Source organism: Columba livia, chromosome 2, assembly GCF_036013475.1.
Source record: "Columba livia isolate bColLiv1 breed racing homer chromosome 2, bColLiv1.pat.W.v2, whole genome shotgun sequence".
NCBI lineage: Eukaryota > Metazoa > Chordata > Aves > Columbiformes > Columbidae > Columba > Columba livia.
This window is the reverse complement of record NC_088603.1, coordinates 136469789-136480648: the sequence shown is the minus strand read 5'-3', so window position 1 is coordinate 136480648 and position 10860 is coordinate 136469789. Positions and strand designations below refer to the sequence as shown.

The following is a 10860-nucleotide window of genomic DNA, read 5'->3' as shown; positions in this document are numbered from 1 at the left end:
AGATGTGCTTCACATATTTGTTTTAAGCATCACTATCAATATACGATTCGACGATTTTGAGTTACTCAGGCTCTCCTAGCAAAAATCTGTCTCAATTTAAATATTTTTTAAAAATATGTCTGTAAAGAATTTATTTAAAGTTGCAATTATGAAATTTTACATCAAAGCCTAATTGTACAATATTCTAATTAAACTTTGAAAATTTAAATTATAATACTGAAATATTTCTGTTGCTATAGTTTTGAAGAAAGTAGGAACATCCAACAATGGAAAATTATTAAACAATTACCTGGAGTGAGCACTGAAATGATAAAACAGCCTTTTGGAGCTGTAGGTTCTTTTGCAGGTGCAGAAATAATGTTTTCTGGTTAGAACAGTTCATTTCAAAGTGGAAAACAGGCTTGACAGCTGGATAAAAGAAATGTTATCCTCTTCCTGTCCGTGATTATAAAACTGATGGAAGAGGCTAAGACACTACTGAAATCTTTAAGGATATAAGGTCCAGTCCAAAACAAGAGCAGGGGCCTATTACAGACACTGAAGTGCAACATTTTAGGGGACTGTACATCAGTAATACCACATTTGTTTGCAGTCAGTTTTTTTTTTTCTGACCTATATATCTGGCTTCTGGTTGAGAAATGGTTTGTAGCCCTCACATGTAGAGATGTAGACATCTGTCTGCAGGCACCAGCAGCAATGCTGGGTGAAATATGCTACTGCACGTTGACAGAACTGCTTCTACAGGCAGAGCTGAACCTCTGCATATGCTCAGAGTTATTTCAAAGCAAAGGAGACCATTGGAATTCCTTGTCTTATGTCTGGTTACTAAAGGTCATGAAATTTAATTCAATTCTTGAAAATCCCCAGGCAACAAATCATTGTGCACTAGACATGGAACAAGAGATGTCAGGGCACATCACTTTATGGCACAAATAAGTAGGTAAGAAATGACTGGAGTATCTCAGTTATCAATGTATGCATATGCTGCAAAGAAAGGAAGAAGTTTCCCAGGATGTGAACTGTCTCCTCCAATGGGAGGATCTTACACTTTCACCTTGGTCCCAAATCCAAGCAAGAAGTATGACTAAATATGACCCCAGCGTATGGGCAAAATGTGCCACCCAGGGATAAGTGAGCATTTTCAATACTCAGGGTCTGAGTCCTAGTACTCTCCAGACCATTACCCGAGTCCCACTGGGGCCCTGAGATGAAGATAAAAAAAGCTCTTCAAGCTGCGTTTGACTAGGAGGAGGGTCATAGCCCCCTGTGTAATTAACTGAAGCTCTGGAATGTGAGATTTTGCTGTAATTTTTATCTTTAAGTGTTACTGCAAGTGTAATGGGAAAGTTGAGAGCAATCCTGTTCTCCCCAAGGCTCTTGAAGGACAGTGACAGAAGCAAGTTATAGAGCCACAGATCCTATGGTTTCAAACAATTTTTAGTTACTAACTGCAGTCTGAACAGGAAACAAATACTGAAGAAGGTTTGTCACTTGTTGAAAACTGCTGCTCCATAAGAAATCAGGATTTGAGTAGTAAGAAAGGAGATGAAGTCAGCCAGGCAATGCTTTTTCACTTTCTGAAGATGTGGAGCTCAGATCTAGTTTTCTCACAGCACTAGGCATGGTTTTATTTTCCGCTGTTGTAAGTAAATTCACTACCACAGCCATACTTAACCCTGTAAGGAGGAGGCTGCCCAAATTCATGTAGCTAGCAACCACAAATCTAATTGAGGATGCTTGCAGCAGTTTCATTCCAGAGCAGAGTTTCGTTTGATTTCTGCTTTTTCCACTTTGTCCCTGTTGAAACGGCCTGCAAGCCACCCCCCTTAACGTGTGCAATGCTCTTGCAGGCCAATCTGCCCCTGCTGCAGCGGGAGCTGCTGCACTGTGCAAGGCTAGCCAAGCAGAACCCAGCCCAGTACCTCGCCCAGCACGAACAGCTGCTTCTGGATGCCAGCACCACCTCACCTGTTGACTCCTCAGAGCTGCTTCTCGATGTGAACGAAAACGGGAAGAGGCGAACTCCAGACAGGTGAGCAGCCCCAGTGCCTCTCATACCCCGCTCAGATATGTCCCGTGAGTGGAACGTGCGGAGCTCTGCTAGCAAAGGGGAAGTGTGTGGGTGGGTGCGTGCCTGGGGGGACTGGGGAGGTGTTCCCTGGGTGCAGGTCCTGCCCACACTACAGCTGCGCAATGGCTGAATTGCCTTTGTGTACATGTGTCTGCACGTGTATGTAAGAAACGTGTACACACTGACTCAGGCAGCAAAGTCTCACTGGCCAGCCAGTACCATACTGACTGTTTAGTGCATAGTGTAGGGTGTTAAGATGGACTCAACGTGTCACAAGTACACGAAAATTTACAAATTACAAAGTTTTAGTAATCTTTTTATAAATGCTTTATGTTCCCTCCACCTGTTGCACAGACTGTAAGATTCCTTCATGGGCAGATTGTGGTTGCAGAGATATAGTGATTGCAAATTGGGTCCCTTTCTTTGAAACACCCTGTATTTCTCTATAGCATAAAGTGACAAGCAGCAGATTGCTCCAGTTCCCTGTGCAAGTCCTTTGTATTTGAGGTTTTGTTGGATTAAACAGTAAAAATGGGTAAAGTGGCTAGGCACTCATATTGGGAAGTACAAGGCAAGCTCCGGAGTGCAGTCACGGCTTTGACTCCTGCTGCCGTGCCATGTTTCCATATCCGTATATCCAATAAGCATGAGGATAGTTCTTCCTAATAGGAGAATTGTTGACTGAAATCTGTTTTATTGTTGAGCTGAGAAAGAGTCTGTGTAGAAACAGTGCGAGCAAGTGCACATGTGCAAAGTACAACAGCTTTAGGGATATGGAACGGTATTCTCTTTTTCTTATTTGAATAAAGTTCTTTGTTTAGTGTTACAATAAAATGACTCCTGTGGTTATTTATATTTAACTGTCTTCCTGTGACAGTGTTAGAAATTCAGCTAGCATATATTACCTTTGAGAGGCCAGAATATTGGATTTTTCTTGGTTCTGTTTGCCATGGATTTTATAGTGTGGAAAACTTTTACAATGTTTTTTTGTGAAATGCCACTACATACACGCATAAAACATCACAAGTGTTCCAGCTATCTTTTAAATGAAAAAATATGAAGATTTGCAAAGTCAAGAAGGCTTACAAGTTTTTACAGGTGACATTGTGTAGGGACAGGCCATGATAGCACTAAGCCTATGGAGAAAACAAAGTCTGAAAGTTCATGAGGCTGGTAGATGAAAATTCAACACCAAATATTTTGGTATATATGCAAGTGAGATATTAATGATGTAGGTGCAAGATCTTTAAAATATCTACATAGTAAAACTTAAGCTACTGATAGCTAGAAGTGAACAGTAAAAAATAAAATACCGTTGCCATTAGATGAAATTGTGAAAGTATTTGAAGTTGGTTGTATTTCAGGGAAATAAATCCCTATGGACCAGAAATAAAATAAAGATACCAGCAGAGAAGCCCTTTTCCATGTATCCTCTTTTCACCATTTTTTCCTGACAACTGTACCAAACTGAAACAGCCATTGGTGTTAACAGGAACCTGCTAACTGTGTCCAAGAAACATGATTAATTTTCAGACATTTTCCATGTAGTCTCTTTCTCTGTACAGAGAGGTAACATTTCCAAAGCTGAAATTTAGCTCCCTGGGGCAGTTCTGCTGTATATCTTCAGTCTTTGCAGAGTGGTGTACTGAAACGTCTGTTAAAAAGGCCCCTTAAAATCTTGTGTATCTTGTGAATAACTTAAATATCAGCATGTTGTAGTCCAGTGACAGTAGCAGGCATGATATTTGTCCTACAAGTAGATATACACACATAGAATTGTGAGCCTGTAGGTCTTGCTTGGCAGGGAATACAAAGAAGAGGGATGTACCTTCTGACAGCCCTAGCTCACCTTTTCCCCTGCTAACAAAGAGCAGTATTGCTCGCTTCTCCCATAAAGTCATAAAGGAAAAGTGGACAATAAAATATTTCCTTTGTTTTTCTTCCTTAGCTTTCTGCATCAATATTCCCCGCCTTTGAAGACCAAATATGACAGTGTTGAATTTTGCTTATTTTTTAATGAGTACAGTCTCACCAACAGTAGTTTGCGTCCTGGTTGCCTGGGAGGGGATGGGTGGTGCAGGTAAAGACTGGTATGAGAACTTTGTAACGAAAAGACCCCATGTTAGTCTTATAGCAAAAAGGACATAGGAGTAGCCCATAAGGGGACAGCAGATCAGAAGAATATTGGATTTTAAAGTCAGTCTTCATGTTTTAAATAAAACTGAGGCCTAGACCTAGAGGGATTTAAGTCTGGTTTATGGACTTCTTTATTTTCCTCAGTGTTTCTTTTTAGTTAAAATGCATGGATGCTCAGAAGCCTCTGCTCACAAGCAAGTGCCTTTGGCTTCACATGTGAAGTCTCTCTTGGGCTCAGTCCAGCCTGGGGAGTCTTCAGTTCCTCCTCACGCGGCAATGCAGCTTTTGGGTGAGGGGTAGACAGCTTAACTTCCAGCGCTGTGGGTAAGATGTTGCGTTTGAAATCCGGGGTCCAGGGAGAGGCTGTAATGTGGGGTGTCCCACTGGCATATGCACTCTGAGGTGCCAAAGTTCTTGACCAGCAGCTTCTGTCGATGCCTGCTTGAAGTTGGGCTACTCAGTTCTGGGGAAGTGGCGTTTCAGAAAAACCCATCCTTTCTTTTTTGACCCTGAGATTCTTTGCTGAAATGAAAGACCTGGAAAGACTGACAACTCGCCCATTGGAATGGTGTCTTGAGCTTAAAAAATAAGTTGCTGTTGTTGTTTTTTCAGTATCAACCAACCCTGTCAGTGGTTAGATTCAGCTATTTCCCTGACTATGTTTAAAGCTTTCAGAAGAAAAATAAGCGTATACCATAGTCTTGGCTGAACCAAGTTCAGTGGGGTTGTCTTGTGCACTCAAGAACGTCTGTACTACAGATATAGTAAAAAGAGCAAGACCCTGTTGGAAAGATTCTTAAGTTTACTGAATAGGAGTTTGTATACCTTTTAATTTGAATAATGTAAGTAAATCAACCACAAAGAGCTGTCCTCAGAGTTAGAGCATGCATAGACTGAGTATTGAAACCAAATACTTGTCTGGCTTTGTAGTCATTACACTATTAATTATTTTAATTGTTTACAGAGAAGCAGGAGGAAACATCTGGAAATAAATATACCTTTTGTTTAGATATCTAAGTAGTTTTCAAATATACTAATAAAAATACAGTGGAAAATATCAGGCATCCTTTAAGAGAAGGGTTCACTATGACTGTTGTTAGAATATGGGAAAAATTACTAAAAGGCAATGCCTTTTAAGGGAAACTAAATACAGTTGGAATGATTTTGTTTGGAGATACATCTCTCACTAAAGTAAATTGTGGCAACTTTTTCACTTCCCAAGGGATATGATACAGACATTGTATATAATGTGTATGTTATCTGTGTATGTGTATATATATATATATGTATATGTATGTATCTCAAATATATCTATCTCTGTATCTCATATATAGATGTGTGTGTGTGTCTGTGCATATGATACATACACATATATGTTAGAAATACATATAAACAGATTCTTCTATGTTTACATTTTTATTTTGGGCACAGGCAACTGCATCCTGTTGACCCCAACAGAGGTAAAATAGAGTAAGGGATTAGGCAAAGGAAGTAGAATGTATGTGTTGCACATAACCACATCCATCTTGTGACTTTTCTTAAAGAAAATCCACATTCAGTAATTTTTTTCTGCTTATAATTTCATAACATTTTTTGCATACGCATTTTCAAATTCTGGTTATTTATCTGCATATCCAAATCTACTGTACGTGAGATTTTATAGAGCAATCTGACAGCAGAGCTTCATGTTTTACTGAATGTTTTCTTGGTGCATATGGTCTGACACGGATGAGCAGCCACGGTGAGATTTTGGAGTCTATTAAACTAGCTCATTAAAAAGATCAATCTGTTTCTGTAATAACACTGGGAACCATCAGTCACTGCAAGAGAGAAAAACTGACACCTGAGGAGACAACACATTTTAGTAATTTGTTCATGACATGTCATGAACAAAGTGTTCACTATATTTTGTTTACAACTTTTGGAGTTTACATTCTACTGTAGTAAAGCAAAGGAACTTGGACCAATGTGAGTTTTTGTCTCAGTGAATGAATGCCTAGTTATAAATAACATGATTTAAAATACATTAAGTAGAAGAGACCTTTTGCTAATTAGTCATCCTTGGAGCTTGCTCAGAAGGGCTGTATGGCATATGAGCATGTCATATAGTGACTGTGTTTATGACAGCTGCCTACAAAGTGGATACAGGGCATTTTTAAGCAAAAATATATCTGTTAGGATATCTACAAAACAAAGGTGGCCATGTTTGTTTTGTGAGTTTAGAAAGTGCTGCTGTGCTTGCTGTACCCTTGGCACCCCTGACAATGTATTCATGTTGAAGGTAACTAGAAATATGGACTGACTTTTATAATTCTGTTAGGCAAATATTATTTTAAGAAGTTTCTTCACATCTCAATAAGGTGAAGGATGCTCATAGGTCTTATAGCCATTCCCCTTGTAATTTTAATTATATTTTTATAATATGAATGGTTAGCACAGTATTATGAGGAAAATAAGTATTTTATTCCAACAAGGCATTATCCACATCTTTGCTGATCAAGACTTTGTTGGTGGCAGTCCAATTCAAATCTTGCACAAATAGCAGATAAACAGCTTTGCCTCCTTCCTGCAAGCTGACTTCAGTGTTCTTTCAAATCAGTACAATACTCTTGATCAGATGAAACTTAATTTTTCAGCCAAGGCAGTTTTGCATGGTCAGGTTTCCTACACAAGAAATTATAACTTACTATAATGTAAAATTGAAAGGGTAATTTACAAACAACATAAAATCTGTTGAATGGGTGCAGACTAATGGCTAGTATCTATTTTGCTATCTTTAATCTGAGTAAATCATGGCTACAAGTAAAGGACCACTTGCATGTTTATAGCTGAAGGACCCCATCTTTATCATATTGCTGGTTTTCCAAACGATGGTGCTGATTCATGTGTATGTCAAGGAAAATGTGACCAATAGGAGCAAGAAATAGAAAAACAAGAAAATGTGTCAGTTAGGCTTCCTACGTATTTAATGTTATTTCCTCTCTACAGCTTGTTGTTGCTTTGCAAAATCAGATGAATCAGATACAAATCAGATGAAAACTGTGGGTGTTTCGGAACTGGTACTCACATGGGTCTGCCAATACCTGTGAAACAGGAGTGCTTCCCCAGGCACCTGGAGAAATGTTCTTTTCCCAAGGGGGTGAGACCTGGAAAAACGAGTAGGACTGAGAACAGAAGCAGAATAGTAGGTTAAGTTCAGAGCATCAGAATTATGGCATTCCTCAGTATTCGCCTTTTATTGCTATACTCAGATATAGTACATTTGCCAGTGATTCCTGTTCTTATGAGACTTTAGAGATTGTTTTTTTTTTAATGTACTTTATATGGTCAAAAACACTGAGTTTATATACAGCCTCATTCTGGTATTCTGCTAAGCTGTTGATTTTCCCAGTGCAGAAAATATAACAACAAATTGTAGAATTAAGGTTTCAACACCCAGAAATGACCCTGCTCCGGCAGGGGGATTGGACTAGATGATCTTTGAGGTCCCTTCCAATCCCTAACATTCTGTGATTCTGTGATTCAGTTATAATAGGAAAGACAGGAATTTGATTTCAGTAAATGTGTTTTCAAAGGTAATGTTAATTTCTGTGTTAGTTAGACTCAGGGTTCTAGATGAAAATGGATATGCCGGTGTGTTCTCCAAGCTAATGCAGTTCATTCCAGTTCAGCTGATTAAGTATAAAGCATTCCTAATAAAAAAATAAACACAGAGGTACCTATATGGTAAGGTGCAAATATGCATATTTGTATTAAAATATATTATTTTAATGTCTTCATTATAGTTCGGAAAGGGAAAACTGGATTCCTACTTGTCACAGTTTTCTGGTTTGCTTCTCCCATCATGAGTGATCAAATAAAGACAACCACATTATTTCATTATTTATAGTTTGCAGGTTTGTTTTTTTTCTCCCCATCTTTGTTAGAGATCATTCTAGTTGTAACGCTGAAGAACTTTGGCAAATCAGTAGGTTGGCTCATACATATGAGAAAGTCCATATTTTGCTTACATAGTGTTTTTTTTACAATTGAAAGACCTGGATATAGAGTTTGAGCAGATATGTGCAAAGAGAACACACACCAGCAACTAAATGCAGAACTTGTCTTGGAAAGCTGTCAAAAACATCACTATCCATTGGGAGTTATTGCAAGGAGGTCCAGCCTGCCAAAACTCATTAAAAATATATGATGGTCCTCAGGTTTTCCTGATTAGGAGTTTTCACAGCCATTCTGCGTTTGCTTTGGAACAAGGTACATATTCCGCTTTAAGAAAGTATGTCTTTTATAGCTCTGCTCGAAAGTAGAACAGCTGTCCTGCTGTATTGGTGAAAGATTCTCCCCTGTTTGCCAAGTTAAGGTATAATAAAATATGTATACATACAGCTTTTCTGGCATTAGTGGTTGTGGTGAGGTCCTTGGAAGATCTTACTCCCCCTGTAATTGGTGTAACCCATCTTTTCGTTTCTTGCTGGTAATTGCAAGATCTTACTTTGATTGTCTCTCCCAGTGGATATTGGCAAAGATTTGGTTTCATCCTTCCTTGCATTAACACTAAAGGAGAACCTATTGAGGGGCAACAATTAATACATGGAGTGTTTCTCCACAGACAGTCCCTCAAGGTTAGTTGCCATCCATAAGTTATGGAGTAAAAAGTTCTCTTCAATGGAATGTATCAGCTGTTTAATAAGGATTTTTGGAAGGAGGGATGCAATCTCAACGGTTTGTGATAATTATATCTAATAAAATTTATGTTCAAAGCTAATATTTGGTAGGTTTTATTTATTCCAGTGGTAAAAAAAAAAACAAAATAACAAAAACCATACGTCAGTGAAACTAAGCTTCCCTAAAAGGAGTTGTGAAGCTGTTGACGTAACTCTAGCCTTTCACTGTATTTTAATGGAAAACACATTCAGTGTGAGTTCCAGGTTCTCAGGCAGAGGTGTGAACTAGAGGCTTCTTTGGAAATAGCTGATCATGAATAGAATTAATGAGTATCTATAACATAAAATACTGCCCTTCTCCTTAATAACTCTCCAAAATTGCCTGTTCATACAAACACTGTCTAAGAAAAATGGGGTGGGAAATTTTGAATGTTAATGAGGACTTGAGTCCCACCACATCTTCCCACAAAACTAATGACAGGCATTGCACCTTTGACTGGTGTAGCCAAGACGGTATAAAAATCTCTGAAGGAAGCGTTTCTTATCATCTGGAGTGATTGTTGTTGGGAGCTCATCCTGGCATTACATACAGCCAATTACATACAGCCAACCTGCAGCACACCGACACGTGTTACCATAAGACTGTGTGCAATAGTCTTAAAAAAAATAAATGAACTGCAACTTTGCCCATATCACTCTCTGCTATAGAGCTACTGAAATAGGAATTTCTCAGCCTTTGGCTTCATGTGTCAGTTGATTGTTCCAGTTCCGCAATTACGTGTGTATCCATCCCGTCAGCTGGTGATTTCAGTGAACGCCACTTGCTCTCCAGCCCGGCTCTTTAAGCCGCTCCTTTGGAAGGTTCCCCCTGCTAGTTAGTATTTCTCAAGCTACAGGGAAAGTTAGACAAGGTGAATGTGTCCTTTGTATATTTTGAATAAGCAGTGTTATGAAATGTTCTGCAACACGACACACTTGGAGCAAAGTGAAAGAACAAGCTTTAGTTCCTGAAGCCGCATGTGTAGGTCGGGGTGTGTGTTCCTGAGCAACTCTGCTCACTAAGTGAATTAAAGTTCCTTCGTTTTGTTTTTCAGAACCAAAGAAAATGGCTTTGACAGAGAGCCTTTGCACTCAGAGCATCCAAGCAAGCGGCCCTGCACTATTAGCCCAGGCCAGCGGTACAGTCCAAATAATGGCTTATCTTATCAGCCCAATGGTCTGCCTCATCCCACCCCACCTCCACCTCAGCATTATCGTTTGGATGATATGGCCATTGCCCACCACTACAGGGACTCATACAGACACCCCAACCACAGGGACCTCAGGGACAGAAACAGACCTATGGGTAAGGCATGTTGATTTTCTGCATTGTTTTTTTTTCAGGTTTTTCTTTTCTGTGTAATTAAATTCTGTATTTTGAACAGTGGTTTTTTTTGCCAATTAAACATACCTGCCATTCAGATGTAACCTCCGTAGATATTTGTCCATCCTGCTGCTTCTAATGGCCGTGTTTCAGATTTGTGTTTGTCAAAGTCTCTTATCCTCTAGAGCAGGGGTGACAAACTCATTTGCACCAGCAGCCACATCATCCTCATGGTGACCTTCAAAGTATGTTGAATGTCATTTTAGGGCTCTGTAAATGTAGGAGTGGTTGCATTTATACAGTCCTAAAATTACATTCTGCCCTTTGGAGGCCACTGCAAGGCTGATGTGGCCCCCAGTGAAATGAGTTTGACACCCCTGCTCTAAAGCAAGTGAGGCAGAAGAAGGAGGAACCTGGGCTTTCACAGCTGCGTAGATGACATGGGCATTAGGTATCTAGCAGGCAAGGATAGGTAGAGCCTTTTGTTTTTCTTTTAATGCTACATTTGTGACAATAACAACATCAATGGAGCTTGATTTTAGCTTAGACCAGAGGAAAGCCTTTGGGGAAGTGTTTTGTGTGTGACATCTCACAGTACAGTACAGCATGGGGATGTCTGCAGAGGCACC

The 10860-nt window shown here is 39.4% G+C and overlaps 1 protein-coding gene and 1 long non-coding RNA gene across 9 annotated transcripts in view; one reads left to right on the top strand and one right to left on the bottom strand.

Moving 5' to 3' along the window:
* The window catches only part of LOC135578670 (uncharacterized), a 17893-nt gene extending 15708 nt beyond the window's left edge, over positions 1-2185 (bottom strand). For all 3 annotated transcript variants that reach the window (XR_010470669.1, XR_010470671.1, XR_010470670.1), the window contains exon 1: positions 1969-2185. This is a non-coding gene — a long non-coding RNA (uncharacterized LOC135578670). The remainder of the gene's footprint in view (positions 1-1968) is intronic.
* The window catches only part of RUNX1T1 (RUNX1 partner transcriptional co-repressor 1), a 114553-nt gene that overhangs the window by 73816 nt on the left and 29877 nt on the right, over positions 1-10860 (top strand). For all 6 annotated transcript variants that reach the window (XM_065053963.1, XM_065053965.1, XM_065053964.1 and 3 more), the window contains 2 exons: positions 1851-2032; positions 9963-10213. In XM_065053963.1, coding sequence (XP_064910035.1) covers positions 1851-2032; positions 9963-10213 — 433 coding nt within the window. The remainder of the gene's footprint in view (positions 1-1850; positions 2033-9962; positions 10214-10860) is intronic.